This window comes from Pleurodeles waltl, chromosome 6 (assembly GCF_031143425.1).
Source record: "Pleurodeles waltl isolate 20211129_DDA chromosome 6, aPleWal1.hap1.20221129, whole genome shotgun sequence".
Lineage (NCBI taxonomy): Eukaryota > Metazoa > Chordata > Amphibia > Caudata > Salamandridae > Pleurodeles > Pleurodeles waltl.
The window spans coordinates 830762732-830780823 of NC_090445.1; the positions used below are offsets into that span (position 1 = coordinate 830762732).

The following is an 18092-nucleotide window of genomic DNA, read 5'->3' on the forward strand; positions in this document are numbered from 1 at the left end:
TACCAGCTGACCTCCAACCTAATAGAAGTTAGCAATTAGAAAGTGTACTGTCTGTGGAGGGTATATACAGTGGGTTGAAAGTCATCCACACTACCTCCATGGCCTATGGTTATCCAACCATTTTCACCTTTATGGCCTACCAGAAATTGAGGTGCGAGCAGTTTGCCTCTTTGAGGGGCAGGGGCCCCAGGATCCTTGGGGGATGGTCTGAAAAATGAAAGAGGGATGTTCGTATACGACTTTCCACCTACTGATTATCACGCAGTATTTCAAGTGCTTTGTCATTCTAGTGGATCCTGCCTGTTCCCTCTTCATTTGCTGTTCTCAGACAACATATTTCCACTTTGGAGGTTTGGATTTACCCAGATCTGTGACTGGGGGGTGAGTGTTTGAAAAGTTTCAGCACTCCGTCCATCATCTTTTTGAGTCCCTATTTCCGTGAGCCTAAAGTGGCTGATGCCGCCTTTGATAAATTTACCTCTGACTCTGTTACTCCTAATCTGTTGCCTTTCCCACTGATATGCTTCCACCAACAACTCAGCTATTGGATGGAAACAGAATCTATATTAGCTCCTTTTTTTAAGACTGGAACTTACAGGTGGTTGTGCTCCCATTGGGAAAGGGCTTGTCAGAGTACAACGTCCAGCAACATGTGTGATAACATGCTGCACAAAAATCAGTTAAACTACTATAGACGAAGGCACTGCTCCGGTCACAAGGTAGTGCAGGCCCACGATAGGAGGGGAGGATACATAATAGGAAAAACAAAGTCAGTTTATCCTTTTCATAATTTATGCAATTCCTGAAAAATGTGATTCAAAGTTTCTGAATATTTGAAAGTTTTAATCATTATAAGGATTAAGTTGAAATGTGTGCCAGCTGAATAAAGGAGAACTAGAAGAAGGTACACATAAATTTTAGAAATAATGACCGAGTTGAAGTTCGTGGAAATGAAAAGTTAGTTTCAGTTATTTAATATATGTATTAAAATGTATTTCAGATATCTGCTCCTCAAGAGAGATTATATTCAACATGGATTGGGTAAATATTGAGCAATATCTTGAATCTTTGGTATTGTAAAAATAATGTTTTAACTGTTACAATATTTGTACAAAATGTTATTGTTCGAAGTTATAGAATACCGTTCTGTCGGGATTAATGGCATGCATAGTAATAATCTGTTGATATATATTGTGTATGATAGTTACTCAAAAACGTTCTTCAGGTGTTATTTAATGGTGCAATATGTTGTAATTTCTCAAGGCCTGCTAGATTTTTCCTTCTCCTTATGTACCATCACCTTTTAAGTGTTTTACTTGCAATGGTGGGCAAATGTCCATTATTAACTCCTTGCATCATTTCTGCCTTGTTCCTGCGAGGGACTGAAGAGCATGTATGATGGTGGTCTCCTCTACCCTGAGAGGGTCTGTTCCTATGAGGGAAATAAGTCGGGGTGGAGGAGAGAGAAATGTGCAGGAAGGAGGTACACAAGGGTTTTTCTGTGGCATACCAGTTCCTTGAAGCCTTAAACCTCAGAGAGAGGCAAGAACCGGGCATGATCATAATTGCTTCTGCAGAACATGATTTCTGTCACTGCTAAAGGTAAACATTTGCAGACCCCTGCTCACACCTCTTGTTATGAGACTGTAATACGATATGTGATGTGGCCACATCTGGCTTTGACAGGAAATAAGAGTGATCCTTGGTAAGAAAGCAGCATTTAGTTCCGGATATTCCATGACAAGAGGACAAAAGGAATCAGTTGAGGTCCTGCATCTTTGAAGTAGCTCTAAAAGATTAGGAAGTAGTCACCATTGACAAAACAATGTGATTATTTTTTAGACCTTTGGAAGTGCCCTCAGACCCATCATGTCTTCTGAGGCCAAGAAGACTTGGTTTAGCTCGACTGCTATTATGAGAAATCCTTTAGATAGAATTGGAGGAATATCAGTGTGAGTTGTCTGCTGGATGATTTGACCTCTCAGTGATTGTGAGATTGGCAGTGGAGTTTAAAGGGAAGCTTTTCTTCATCTTCACCTGTGAAATCCTCATATCTTTATAATACATTGAAGCCTTTCTCTAGCTTTAAGCCTTCCCTTCCTTTATCAGGAGATAGCTCAGATCTGGCCACTGCATTATGTTTGACTTACAATTTGACCAAGACTTTCAGCATCCTAAACAAAGCAGAAATACATTGGCCCAGATTGTGTTAAGGACACCTGTGGATTCAGCAGTTATTATTACGCTGATCATAGCTCACCCTGCCTCCAAATAGAGTGAATAAGAGGATGGACTAAATGTGATTACATGCCACCAGTGCCCTGGGGTTCAGGGCTTTAAAATGCACAGTGATTTGGAGCAGGTATTAGCAAACCTGATGGGAAAGATCTGTAGCATTTTAAGTGTTGCCTGCAAACAGCTTAGAGTGAGCTTTGGATCAGCCCGTTGCTTATCATGGATCAGATTTGTTGTCAGTCTCATTTGCTTGCATCTCTTTCATTAGTTTTCCTTCCTCTTGTATTTGTCCCTTTTCTGGTGTATAGCTTCTTAACTATGTTTTAGACTTGATGGCTTGCATCTTTCTACTTTTTACATTCAGGGAGCTACCTTTTTCTTTTCCTTTCGGTTCTCAATAGGAGTAGGGCATTTGTTTTCATTTTCTCGACCATTTTCCACTCTCTGCTGCTCCACTGTTCCCATGTTTTTCATGTTGCACTCCCATTTTGTATGTTCCCTCCGCTTCCTCCACCCCATGCTCTCCTGCTCATATTTTTTTTTTTTGTTAACCACCGCATCATGGGTTCTTCCAGTATTCTATTATTTTCTTCCATCTTCTAAAGTTAAAATGAAATGAAAATGCAAGCAACACATTAAGTAGCACTAAAGATTTAAAAAAACTGCTCTTTTCCTGTAAAAAACAACATTGCTCTCAGCATGTACCACAGTGAGATTTTGCATCTGTTTCATAATTCTGGAATCTGACCAGGATTCGGAACACCTTCTTCTACCATTCGTCTGCTTGTTTAAAAAAAAAAAAAAAAAGATATGTGAGTGTTTCACATGAAGGGTTTTTAACATTTTGTTCCTTTCCTCAAAGACTGTTCATGGTAGTTAAAGTCTACAGTCTATATTTGCCACATACTATGTTGGGCTGGGGTACACTACATACTTTCCCAGAGATTTCCTAAAGTGTACCTATGTAGAGTGGAGTGGCAGTTAGGAAAAAGTGTTTAGCCAATGCTGGGTTCTGGATATAACAGCTCCTCAGAGCATGTGTGTGGTCTTCAGATTGGCATGGAGACCAGGCAGCAAAAAGAATGACCTCCTCCCCTACCTACCTCCTTCTGGCACCTTCCTTTCAGTCTTTGTTGTGTATAGTGGAGGTTGGCTGAAGGGCCTGGCCTGTGACTAGGCCATATGTCCAACCTACAGCGTTCTCAGTGCCAGCTATGCACAGCCTTCTGGCCTGCTCAGGGCTCTAGTTCAAGTCCCACTCTATTCAGTTTGTACATTTCTCCGTTGGCAAAGTTGATACAGCGTTTTGGGCTGTTCCTGATGTCTTACGCAGATGATAGATTTGTAGTGTCAGTAGTAGATGACATAAAGGAAGCAGAAAATGTGCTTGCTCGTAAGCAGGAAGTAATGCAATGAATGTGCACTAATGCACTAAAATTGAACGGTGACAAACAGGAGCTCTTACGTTGTGATACCCTATCCATTGAACACTCACAAAGTAGGAGACACACGACCCTGGTACCAGACGCAAAAAAAGAATTTGAGTATAAATAAATAAGTGGGTTCGGTCTCAGATTCCTGTTTTCTGGACCTCAGACTGCTGCGCGAAGTGCTTCCATGCTTCCTAACAGACACACAAAACTAAAGTTCAAGCTCTGATTTTATTGCGCATGGACTGTTGCCATGCTTTGCAACCAGGTCTTCTGGGTAAAACCATGCGAAGAGTGAAAAACGTAGCAGAAAAATTATTATCAGAAAAGAGGAAATATGATTCCATATCTCCAACATAAAAAGTAATTACATTGGCTACCCATAAGACAGAGAGTATCTTTTCAAAACTGTGTGTCTAGCCCTCAGGGCATTCTGTAAAAATGGACCAGCTATTCTTTCAGAGAAACTAAGAGTTCATACCCTAGGTTGAGATTCACTCATAACTCCTCAAATTAACTGAGCAGAAAGGCAGAGCATCTTTCTCAATTCAAACCTTAAGGCCTTGAAACTTTCTCCCTTGGTTGTCCAAAGCCAAAACCAATCACTGGCGGTTTTGCAAGAATTTGAAGACTTGGCTGTTTCAACAAGCAAAATTTGTGTCCAGTAAATAGTGCCAGGACACCCCCTTATCTGGTAACAGCTCGCGCTTCATAAAATAATCATCACCCATAGTCATTAATCATCCATATGAAACCAACTCCAGCTACGTTTAGCCTCGGCTAAGCTTAGCAGGAGTTGGCTGCAGCCAGCATGCCATACCTCCCACACACCCAACCCTGCTGCACTATGTAACGTATATGTGTATATTCAGTTGTTAGTAGGTAAATAGTGCATGCCCTTCCCCAGCCATTATGTCCTGAACTGTGGGAGCGTTTCTGCCATGGATCCAGCTGTGCTTCACTTTTGGCGGTGCATTGTGGATTTGTACATGGTTCTGGCCTATGATCAGGCCCTTAGCCAGCACTGATTTTCTTTTTTTTCCGGACATTTCACCGCTGGGCATTTCCCGTGCTGGTGTTTGCCCCACGGAGATATTTCCATCTGGCCCTTTTTGTCTCTTTTACAACCCTGGCCACCTTTTATTTTCTTTGCTGTGTTGCACTTTCATGTTTATTTGGAAAGACGGCATCTGCTTTACTGCCACTTTTGAGTGTGGGCTTTCTCAGTCTGACATTTTCTCTTTAAAAGGGGGGTGCCTGTACCCTGTTATTTTTCTTAATGAGGGGTGTACCCCTTTCCACCAATCCTTGTTTTTTTCTGCCCATGGTATTTTGCTGCGTACATATGCCGTTTTGTGTATTGAAATGGTTCAGTGCAGGTGGCGAAATGTCCAGCGGTGCAGAGAATGCTGCATGAAAGCTGCTTACCCACAGATCTATGGACTCAAATTTGATCTACATACCGTTTGAGAAAAACAGGACTGTTTTTACTACTTTTGGAGGCAGTATCCACCTCTTTGGGACCCTGATGCATCCTTCTTTGGGTTGAAGGATTTTTGCCCATTCCCCTGTCACTGTTTTCTGGATGGAGGTTTAGTTGCCTGGCATCCTGTAATGGCTGGGACAGCAAAGCTTTTAATTTGCTGCCATCCAACCAGATTGCCCAAATGCTCAAATCCTCGTAACCCACTTTGGACAAAAAATGAAGTACTTGCAAATCCAGTGGGATTTGTTTATTTTTCAAAAGTAGTATCCTCAGAGGATTCACGACCGGAATCTATGAATAATCCACAAATTAAAAGACAAGATATACAAACATAGTTTGCTGGTTGACTCTTCAGATCCCTTCCAGCATGTTTTTGTAAAGCAGAGGTCTCAAAAACATCTGATTTAGAACAGTATAAGCAAAACCACTCCTCCAAATATAGCTCTAGTGCGATTCCAAATTTGGTATAATTTCGTTCAGTGATTTTTGCTGCAGCCTTTGGTGAGTATTTAAAAAAAAAAAATCACATTTTAACTGTAACAGAAAATTTCACATTCCTAACTGTGAATTATATTTGCAGTCCTGCAGTATAACTCTTTAAGAGTTTGTGTGATTGATTTTAGATTAACTATATGGCTCAAGATATTCCACCCATGGCTTGAAAAGCCCACCTTATTGGCATATCAGCATTAAACTAGAAGCAGATGGCCATATACTGGTTGTCACTCAACTTAGAAGATATTGGCATCGAGCAGTCTGCAACTTAACCAGAAGCAAATGGGCCACATGCGGGTTGCAGTGAAACTTTGAAGACATCTGCATCCAACCGAATGCAACTTTCTGAGAAGTAGGTTAAGATGTTAATATCGAGGATACTGCTTAGGATCACTGCCTCGGAGTCCACCAGGGCATATTCACCAACTTGTGAAGGCATTCCTTTGGTCCACCTATGAGCAACTCCTTCGTTAAAGGCATTCATGCCGCCATGATTGTTAACTGATACTCCAACTATTCCTCGAGTGCCTGTGCCATTACCATTGCCAAAATGTCAGATTCCTCCTTTTCAACCCAGGGATTTAGAGCAGACCAGTGCCAAAGAGCATTGCCAGAAATATGACCTCATAGGTGATCATAGTCTTCCTATAGAAGAGATTTGCCGCATTCTAGACAGTACAGGAAAGGGTCAAGAGCTTGTTAACGTTAATCATGTTCTGCTTCTACTTATTCTTCTATTATAGGCATCGCACACAAAGGATTTTGATCTGCCTTCGTTCAAGGTCTGTAATTGTTTGAGTGTGGTATAATTATACTCCTTGTCTGATCATCATAGTCACTCCTCTCAAGTATAAGTTAAAGGAGGAAAAGTAGAAGTGACCTGTCCACCACATTGCAAACCCTCCCTCCGTTGCCACTGTTGGGTGGGCATCCTGCAAAAAGACTGTCTATTTCATGTCTGGTTAAGTAAGAAAGGATTCTTCTAGCCTTTCTAAGTCCCATTATATTCCATGAATTCTCTACCTTTGAGTCTATCTCCATTGATGACTTTCTAACCTTTAATTAAGTGCTAGGGCGAAGCCTCCCCTAAGTTAACCATTAAAAATTCCCCCTCCAACCACAGTGGTGTCAGTGATATTTGAGACATTATATCATTATTTGTCCTCGAGGTTTCGGTGCTTGGTTTGTTAGAGCTTGTAATACAGTTATTTCTGACACCTGCCACCACTGTCTCTGCACCAGCAAATCATAAAGACCCTCTGTTTTTAGAACTGGATCCTCTTCCTGACTCATTGGTTGTGTTGGCAGCCAAGAAGCTTATTTCTGGTTCACCATCTTCTACCATCCCAGCCTATCAGAAAGCAAATGTCTTGATTCAATGGAAAGGAAAATGTTTGATTTATGGAAGCTGGAAGACAGCTAATGTCCCCACATTACTAGAAAGATATGATAGAATCCTCTGAGATTCCCTCCAGAGCTTCTCAACAAAACGTTTCAGAGAGCAGACAGGAATCCTTGGAAGTATTGATGGAGAGCATGTTAGTAACTGACCAAGTCATAAGTGCAGCTGCAGCTTCTTATGATTTAGCAGTTCACGTGCTGCTGCCATGGTTTTACACTAAGGTATAGCTCCTGGTTGCACTTGACTGGTTCGAAGTCTGAGGCACAGAAAGCACCTTATGGAACTTCCATTCCCTGGTTAAGCTATTTTTGGATCCCATGCAGGATGATGAAATGTACTGTATGAAAGCAGAGCTGGAAACTCTGAAGCTGGTCCTGGAAAAAGACAGCTGTACGAATCACCAATAAAAATCCTTTGACAGGTGCTATTTTCCTCAGAAGGTTAACACCCTACAGTGTGTTACTTCTCACTGTTAGTTTCGCTAGGGGAGGAACCATCACAAACCATCTGCGGGAGTGACAAAGAATACCTAATTATACAAAAAGGTTACTCATTTGGATTCAAATTACCCCTCATTGTGTTCCTCCAAAGAAATCTTCTCAGTACCATTAGAGCAGCTCCAAAAGGAAGTCAACACTTTACAGCAGTGGAGGAGATTTCCTCATCACCTTAAATGAATGGGGATTGTTAGAAATGGGGTCTCTAGTTGGCAGTTGACTGCACCCTGCCAAGTAGGGACCCTCACTCTAGTCAGGGTAAGGGAATCACGCAGCTTACGATAAACCCTGCTCACCCCATTGGTAGCTTGGCTCAAGCAGTCAGGCTTATTTCATGGTCAATGTGTAAAGTATTTGTGTACACCCCCTCCCCCACCCCCACTACAAAATGACTCCACACCAGATTAGAAAAATAGCTAATATTTATCTGAGTAAAACAAGACCAAACCAACAAAAATCCAACATAGACAAGTAAAGAAACAAATTTCCAGACATTAAATCTTAGGAAAGCGCTTAGAAACACAATAGCTCCAACTGGGAATATCACAGCATCTTAATAAAGTCGTTCCCAACAGTCCGACGCCATTCGTAAGGGAGTGCGGGCCGGTCACACAGTTGCATGGACCCCCAGGTACAGTACCTTGAAAAACAATGAGGAAACAGACATGAGTCGGAGAGGTGAGGCATCGCTGGAGTCGGTGAAGCGTTGGTTCCTTACTGCTATCTGGGAGGTGAGGCGTCAGTTCCTTATTGCTAGGCAGAGGAGCTGAGGCAGAGGTTGCTTCCTTATGGTTGCAGGGTAGGTGATGTGATGTCGGTTCCTTACTGCCCGGCGTGGTTGATGAATCCAGCAGGACAAGATGCGAGGTGTCAACTTCGTGTTGTCGCGATAACACAGTACGGAGCTTTATTGGAGTTGGGTCTCACGGATGTCCGTGACATGGCACTTGGGACTCACGCTGTGGCGAGACTTGGGAAACGCTGTGCCAGCATCTGGCCTGTGTTGCAGCTCGCGCTGCTGGTAGAGGGGCGGAGTCAGCAGCGGCGCCAGTTCCAAAGTTGCTCTGGAATCGATGTGCTTGGTTTCTTCTTGTTTGCAGCAGAGCTCACTTCCAAGGGCCCAGGAACAGGATTTGGCACCACTTGGCAAGTCGGGACTCTCAGCAACGGAGTCCAGGTGCTGGCAGGTGAAGTCTTTGATGGCCCTGAGACTTCTTAACAGGAGACAACCCAAGTTGAAGCCCTTTGAGAACCTTGGAAAGAAGGATGTAGAAAACAGAGTCCAGTCCTTTCACTCCCAGGACAGAAGCAGCAGGCCAGTAGAACTAAACAACAGGCAGAGTTGCAGTCCCATCTACAGCATCCAGCTTTTCTTTCTGGCAGAATGTCTAATTACTGAAGTTTTCTAACTATGTGGGGTTAGAGGTCCAGTACTTATACCCATTCCTGTCATTGAAGTAAGCAAACATGGAGAATCCAGTCACCAATACAATTCACACAGGGAGCACGTGCACTTTAGCACTGGTTAGCCATGGTAAAGTGCCCAGAGTCCTGAAGCCAACAAAACAGATCTGAAAAAAATAGGAGGAAGAAGGCAAAATGTTTGGTGATAATTCTGCAAAAAGGGCCAGGTCGAACAGGGATTTATTCCTTTTGCTTTCTGGTTCAGAAAAAAAGTACCCAAGCAGGAGTTGAGACCTGTCTCGATCTTGGAACAGCCAACAAATGGACAAGATAAGACACATTTAGAATATTAGCCTTTTATCAGATCTTCCCACAGTTAGGTCAAGGGGCCTGAATGGATGTAGGCACCACAGACCTTTATGAAGTTTACTTCCTTATACCGACTGCAAAGAAACATTGAAAGTATATGATGAGTAAATATAATTTCCCATTCAAAGACCTTCCTTTTGGTCCATAGTCCGCTCCAAGAACATTTTTCGAATGTTTGGCCATGGAAACCAAGAATATTAGTTTATTTTTTGCTAGATGATTAGTTGATCAGGGCTGCAGCATTGGATGAAGCCTAAGTTATTACCAGATGGCTTTAACGATTAGTTGCCTACTGGGTATTCATTTCAGCCACAATAATTGAACGTTGATTCCTCTTCAGTGAATCCGTTACTTGGATTACAGTTCTCAAAACTCAGGCCGCCACAGTATATCCTTCGGAGGAAAGACTATTATCTATCCATCTGAAATATTTCTTTCTACCACAAACTTCTCATCAGATGTCAAGCCAGATATTGTTTCTGCTAGCATCAATCGCCTCTTGCATTTTTGTGGTGCTTCGTGCCAGATTTCACAAGACTTGTTCAGTAAAGCCAAGGTGATCGATGGTGGCAACTTACTGGCAGTTGCAAAGACAGACTCGCTTTGTAGTAGTCTGAAATTCAATCATTTCCTTGGTGGTGCTGATCTTCAAGTCTGTTGAAGGGGATTCCTTTTCACTTTTTTTTTTATTTGACCTTTCAGGTTTAGGGAACTTGGACAGTAAATAAGAGGTCTTCCCACATCAGTCTGCTGAAACTGTGAGACCATTCATCTGTTTTCAAATCCCTTTCTTCCATCCTTCAAGGTAAAGTCACTCATTGTACGAAAAGACAGCACAACAAAAAGCAAGGAGAGACGTATTCCAAACCAGTCTCCCTAAAGGCTCAGACCGTCTGGAAAGGCTCATAGCAAGTGACTTGCAGATCACGGCTATTCACCTCATAAGTGTTCAAAATGCAAAGACAACCTTGGGACAAGTATTTTCTCAACAAGAAAATTCTGCAAAGCGTCTTTCTTAATACCGTATTTCCAAAGTGAAGCCATAAATTGTAAGACATTGTATGTCTCCTGGTACTGTAAACCAGGTTTGAAGAGAAATGTCTTTTGATAGACTGGCGAGGAAGCTTTGTCCCATCTTGTTGGTCCAAACAGTATTGATCAAGCTGTGTCAGTGCAAAGCCAGGGGTATTTCTGGAGTAGCCACTCCAGGGCTGGTTTACACACCTCCTGCACCTGACTTAGTGACCACATAGGAGGCCGATGTGCAGACCGGATCTCATTCACATGTTCATGGGCCAACTCATGCTCCACAACTGTCTATCATTAAACTTGGTGGTCTGGCTCCTGATCTCCTACAGTACAGGCATTGAAACGTGCCACAAGACTGTATTGACATTCTGAAACAGGAGAAGCATTCTTTCACCAGAGCTTCATGAGTTCCTGCACTGAATGCATTAACAAATACCTATGAGCCTTCCAGATGCAAAGAAGTGCTGCTCCCTACCTTCTTCATTGCGCTTCTGCTCCATTAGAGTACACCTTGTAGGGAGTATTGCCTATAGGAAATCTTCACAGACCTCTTTCTTCATAATACCTTTAGTGAAAGATATGTTAGAAGATAAGAAAGGTTTGTTTTAGTTATTATGTCTACAATTTATACTTGTATCCTCTCAAACACTTCCAGATGGTAGAGGATGAAGTTTCACCTTATAAATGTATATACTATTTGTATATGTATCATGATTTTATATACATTTATCATTCAATAGAAATACAATTCATATATATTCTATATTTGTATAGCACTGGAGACCGTAAAAACAAATCCCTAAATGAAAAATGAAAAATATATATTTAGATGGATGTTGTTGTAAAACAGGAAATTCAAGGTCCATTACAACAAATGAAATAAGCTAAGAGAGAAGTGAGTTACCTTTTTGGATGTGAGAATATGCACAACCTTATGAATTGTTTGTAATTAAGAACCAACAATTTGTTTACATTTGCTAAGTGATCCCTCGTGCAGGTAGGACAGGTCAGTGCTTATGACAAGATATGGATTCCCCTTGAGGGGAGAATAAGGATTACTAGTAACTAATGTTTCATTCCCTGTGGGTCTGTCCGAAGCTGGCCTCATATTGGAAGGGAATATGAAACGATATTTATCGCCACTATAACACCCAACTACTGCGTTTCCTGGCCTAATTATATTGAGCTTACCAAATCCCTTGATGTTCCAGCTAAGTCCCTACGGGGCCGGCAGATCAGCCTAGCCCTAGGGGCGGCCCTACAAAATATATTGACTCATTGGGGAACCCCTCAGATCCCTACACAGCTGAGATGGCTACATCTGGTATGGCTGATCCTAGGGATGGAAAAGCTTACGCTCACCCTTGCGGCACAGGGACAGTCCTATAGGGAGATATGGCATAGCTTGCTTTCTCTACTTTCTGGGGAATTCAGGGAACTGACTTGCCCTAAATACCTGCAACTCCTTCGCCTACAAGACAGGTAGAGCTCCTAGAGAATGGACTGGTGGGTGGTCGTGTCAGAAGTCATATGTCTAAATCTAGTGACATGACAGTATTTTTGTGCACCCGGAGGGAGATTGACGGGGAAAAGGGGCAGGGGGATGGATGGTTGCCTGGTTGCCTTTTAGGTTTGGTGGGTGCTGTGACACTCATTGAGTTCTCATATCGAAAGTTAATAAAGACATTTGAACCATAGTGCCTTTCCCATGCAACACCTTGTCAAGATGTGGAAACTGTTTGTAGAATCCATCTTCTGTATCCCCAACCTTTCTCTGGCCGGAGATACTCAATGATAAAAGGCCTGCAAACGTATACAAAGGTCTGATGACCTTGGAGAAACAGTGTACTTTGTTGACTAGCTTGCAACGCAGGGCTTGCTCAAAAGACACATTACGTGATATGCAACTGCATCTCTCACCTAGCAATAGCTAGCCAAATTATAACCCTATATAGCTTGGTCTAAGGGCCTGCATTTGAATGGGTAGGGATTGTGAAGACACTGTTCAGTCTACACATGGAAAGGGCCCAGACGTTGGGTATGTGGACATCACACCTGACACCATCTTGCATAGCGCTGCCAACATGTTCGTTACATGAAATATTGTTTTATTGTGATTGGTTAGAGGCTTAATGTATGTGCCCATAACAATGAAGAAATCATCTTTTGCGGTTTTGTGATTGGATAATGTACTTTCACACCTTTGTGGGTTTCATGCATAAAGGTTCTGGCAGATGTTCTTCTTATCAAACATGTTGTTCGTTAACGGATGGCCCATGAATTCATGAGTACAACTACGTATGAAGCTTGACTTTTTGCCTGTGTCTCCTTATTTAGCTTTGACATAGGCATTTCAGAGTTGGCACAAGTCCATTCTGAATCTTCTGCTGTACTGTACCCTGAGACTTCTCTTCCTCCTACACCGTAGAGGGATGGAAGAAGTAGCTGCTCCCAAGACATGCTAGATAGGTCTGGCCTCCTCAATATTCTTACAAGAGATCTACAAGGAGTGGTTAAGTGAAGAACCTGACTATTTAAAAATAGTCGCTCTACATGTCCAGACTTAATCCTATTTCAAGTTTCCCCCATAAATGACCAAATGGCATTCCAAGAAGTTTCCAAAATACCTGCAAAGAAAATGAACATTTTGATGGATACGTTTAACCTCCGATTCCTTGCTTTACACTAACTTGAACAGGTGCCAAACCTGAACAGGGAACTTTTTGCCAGCAATGCCCCTGTGCATCACCAGGTGGCATTGTGTGGCTCCCTATTGACCTTACACCACCATACAAGTGATGGGGCAGAGCAGCATTTAAGCGTGACCCCTGCATGCTGATGTCACTTCCTACACAGATCCAAAACGCTGCTCCCAGTTATGTTTGTCTTATGACGGTGCCTAAAAGAAATCCATTGTGCTAGGGATCGATGTCCCCTCCGGAAATTACGAGATTCAAACCATGCAGTTTGTCGAAATCAGATGTCTGTCACAGACCACCACAAGGTATCTGTCTCGTGTCAGGGCTCGAGTACGACAAAAGTCTTGTGACAAATGTGCCCTCATGCACCAGAAGTCAGTCCAGGACCTAGAAGGTAAGCTGTACATTGCCAACCACAGGAAGTTTGAGGTATCACCTAAGTCCTGCTCTAAGCCAAGGGACTGGACTCACTATCCATGCCACTCGTATGAGAGGTCAACTTCACGGTTAAAATCTTTGGTTCAAAATACAAGTACTAAAAAGCAAAGTCTTTCCATTGTTCTGCATCCAAAGAGAAGGCACCAGGGTGTCACGATGTGGGACTTCCATATCTCCAGTCGTGCAAATAATTCCACAATTGGTCCTGGTGTGCCTCCAATTTCCCAAGCCATCTGCAATGATGAAGGAAATTGGCATCCTTCAGGCTCTTTGTGGTGCATCTTCTGACATTAAGGATCTGCCTGGGCCCTCAGTCCGATTACTACCAGTGGATCCATCCTCGGCGCAGCCTGAGACCACAGCACCCATTATGGGTTCTGTACCGGCTCCTCACCCAAGATTCATGACCTGTTTCAGCTCCTCCATCTTCGACACCAGTATTTACACCATCGGTGCCAGAAGAGGATCCTGTGCTGCTTCCGATGCCTGACCTCGAACTGATGATGGAAATACAAAGCACAACTGGTTGCCAAATAACCGGACTCTGATCCTATGACTTTACTAAGGCAGAAGCACCATCTGCCTCTCCATTATCTTTCTTGCTCAGATCCTGACTAGTGCTTGCCACCACTCAGATGATGATGATGATGATTCTAGTGGGGATGGGATGATTTTACCACATCATTATGATAACAGTTTTTACATGGATTTACAAGAGGTCACTGTGCTTGATACTTCCCCTAATATAGAGTTGAACTCTGCTTTTGGACCTCCAGTGGAAGATTGTGCATCATTTGCAGTGGGAATCCAATTGGTTGCTGAGGTCTTGGATACCTACAGCTTCCCTCTGAGATTAAGACAAATGTACTTAAAGAGAGCTTACAGCATTGGCCACCCATATCAGAATCCTTGCTACCTTTTAATGATGACATCACTGGCCCTTAAATGGACACCTGATCAAAGCCCTGTTCTTGCCCACCAGTGAATAGTCAGACTGCCAGATGTCACAAACTAGTGCTTGTTGAACATGAGTTTCTCACTATAGATCCTACCCCAGAGAACCTGGTATTTAAGACTTCAACCAGCAAGGTAAGCCCCCAATTAATTCCCCACAACTTCTCCGGTTAGGGAGTCTGAGGATTGAGGCATTTGTCAAACAACATTGGCTTTGGCCAGCCTAGTCAGGTTGGTAAATGCAGTCTGCTAATTGAGCTAGTAGATGCAAACCCTCTGCAATGGGGCTAAGGGTTGCTGGGGGTTTCGGAAAACCTTAAGGCCTCACTGGCCTAAGCCAGACTTGACTCCTTTGCAGAGGCTTACTTTCACTGGAGCTGTCCTGGGTACAATACAGTTCAGAGCCTTCCATCCGTCACAAATAGTCCAGGACATTCAGGCTATAATCCCGATGCTTCAGCCTTAGTCCTGGATCTCTGTGAGAGTGTGTTGTATCGCAGTTTTAATTAAATAAGCTATATATATATTGTTCTATATAAATAAGCTTATCCTAATAGGAGTTTAATATTTACACCGATAGAAGTAGTATGTTCCACCTCCCCTTCCCCTTAGAATGGTAGAGTCCGACAGTTATTGGGCTGGAGTTGACAGTAGAACGTTGAGGAGCTAGAAGAGCAGCTGTGTGGAGAACTGTTGCTGAGGCAGTAGAGATGAAAGAATAAAGACTGAAGTAAAAGGAATTTGAAAGAAGTGTCTTTATATCACTGGCGACGAGTTACGTGCGGAAGGGGGCACTCTCATCTCTACCCCTTTTGGATAACCCTTCAGCAACTTTAATTATCTTAAGGTACTGTTATTACTTTAAAGAATACTCTACGCTGAACATAAGCGTGCCATTTCTATACTTAGCGCTTCCTGTGCCTTACTTTAACTTTCGGAACCAGGACACTACTTACTCCAATTCAATCCATTTTTTCAAATTTCTCAGGTCAGCACACAGACTTAAACTGCTGTTCTATTTATATCTTCGATCGGAACACTTAACCTTTCTAACAGATACTGGAATTTCACTTTGCGCTGACAGAGAACACTGAAATAACAAAGTGAAAACGTTTTTAGGATAGAAAACGGAAGCATTGAAATTCAATCCAGCTTTTAACCAGTATTTCATCTAAGCGCTGACACAAAACAAGAAAAGTATTCCAGGCTGTAATTTTTCAAGTGGCATTTCACAGAGGAAAGAAAATATAAAAATATGTTTTATGTCCTGGCAGCACAACAATATAATTAAATTAAAGGCTGTTTTCCTGTTGCCTTAAAGATTTTAGAACTGGCATTTAAGACAGAATTAATTACATTACAAGCTGCATTTCGGACCAGAAAGGAAGACGAATACAGACCAATATGGTAACGTGGAAGGTGCGGTAAACTGCGGAACGAGTATCCTCACATTTCTGTTGCTGGCAGTGCACCAAAACATTTTAAATAAATCTCGGTTACCTGAAACCCAGAAATCTGAAGTGCATTCAAAGAAAATCTGACTGGAACTTCGTTTTCAAGCGCTCACAATCACTTTCTGGGTACATTCTGGGAGCCTGTAATGAAACGCTGACAGGCACAGCTCTCTTCATTTTTGAGGTGCATGGTGGGAAGTGTGTTGCTTGAGCTCTTTCCTCTAATTTTGCTACAAAAAACCTACTCTTTACATTTTGGTTGTTCTCTACTGTTATTTCAATAGTTTCTATGTGTATTTAATTATTGATAAGGGGATTTACCTTGGAATTACCCTATTTATCTGTGAATCTGTACTGATGATAACTGCATAACTGTTACTTCAATAATATTTTATAGTGTATTTAGTTAGTGTTAAGGTGAATTGCATTTGACTTACCCTATTTACCTGGGAATCTGTACTCATGATGGCTGCTGCAGGTATGTCCCAACCTGTTCCGTTTTTAAATGAGGTTGGAGAACCTAGTTCTCCATGGAAGGAATGGTTCAAAATATTTGAATCATATTTAATTGCCATTGGGGGTGACAGATTTAATCCAGTTAGAAAACAGCATATTTTATTACACAATTTAGGAACACATGGTAGGAAAATTTACGAATCCTTGCCTGAACCTAATATTCTAGAAGATCAGGTGCGGGATGAATATGTCACCACATACATGAAATTAGAAAAACAATTTGGAGACAGAATAAATGTTGTTTTAGAACGTCATAAATTTTTTTCTCGCAATCAAAGTAAGCAAGAAAGTATAACCAACTATATTGCTGCTTTGAGAGGATTAAGTACTTTATGCAATTTTGGGGAGCTTAATGATTCACTCATTCGAGATCAATTAGTTCGTTGCACCAGTAATATAAAAATTCAAGAGAAGCTATTACAAAAGCAACCTGACTTACATGAAGCAATTGAAATTGCTAAATCCATTGAGCATACTGCTATATGCTTACAGGAAATTAGATGTCCATCTGCTCCAGATCAGGTCACAGAAATCAAAGGTAACATAGAAGAAGACAACATTCTCAAAATTAGAGGCGTAGATAAAATACCTCAAAAAAACAAGATTGTAAATCCTAATCTAAAATGTTTTCGTTGCGGAAGCAGCAACCATTTAGCGAATTCAACTGGTTGCCAAGCAAGAACAGCCATTTGTAGGAAATGTAACAAAAAAGGGCATTTTGCTAGAGTGTGTAGGGATATGTCAAGACCAGAAAGACTATATGATGGCAAGAATGTAGAAGGAAATCATCAAGAAGTTAAAAATATTATATTACAGGTGAATGATAAAGAAGTCACTCATTTTCAGTATCCAGAATGTGAAATTTTCATTGATGGCAACCCGGTTAAGGTCTTTGCTGACTCATGTTCCCCTTTTACGATTATTAATGCTGTGAACCTTGACAAAATTGATGATGGAATTGTGACCAGCTTAACGGAACCAGATATTAACCCCAAAGGTTACAACCAGGACCCTATTCCTCTTAAAGGAATGTTCAGAGCACTTATTTCATTCAAGGGTCGATCCACTGTGGGGAAGGTTTATGTTGTAAAGGAGGGATCGAGTCTTTTGGGCTGGCAGCATCAGAAGGAGTTGGGAATTAAGTTGGATCCAAACAATCCAGAACAAGTTTTGATCATTGACAAACCCAACTCAAAAGAACACATTTTTCAGGAATTCCCAGAAGTTTTTAGTGGAAAATTGGGTTTACTAGCAGGATTTCAGCACAAAATCAAGTTGAAACCCCAATCAAAGCCTGACGTACACAAAACCAGACCGATACCCCATTTACTGAAACAGGTGCTCAAGGAGGAACTTGACAGAATGCAATCTCAAGGCATAATTCAACCTATTGACAGCTCTGAATGGTTATCCCCTATTGTGATTGCTAGGAAAGGTAATTCAAAAGACATCAGGGTATGTATTGATTTAAGAGACCTGAATAGGAATATTTGGGTAGAAAGACACCCTCTTCCTATAATCCATGAGATTTTAAGTACCATGGGAGATGCAGTATGTTTCTCGGTGCTGGATCTTTCCAGTGCATATCATCAAGTAGAACTTCACCCAGATTCTAAGTGGCTTACGGCATTTACCACCCCTATGGGTTCCTTTATGTTCAATAGGATGCCGTTCGGGCTGGCGT

The 18092-nt window shown here is 41.9% G+C and overlaps 1 protein-coding gene across 1 annotated transcript in view; it reads left to right on the top strand.

Moving 5' to 3' along the window:
- The window catches only part of ACTR1A (actin related protein 1A), a 217157-nt gene that overhangs the window by 151671 nt on the left and 47394 nt on the right, over positions 1-18092 (top strand). Inside the window, exon 10 of the mRNA XM_069239514.1 lies at positions 1001-1041. Coding sequence (XP_069095615.1) covers positions 1001-1041 — 41 coding nt within the window. The remainder of the gene's footprint in view (positions 1-1000; positions 1042-18092) is intronic.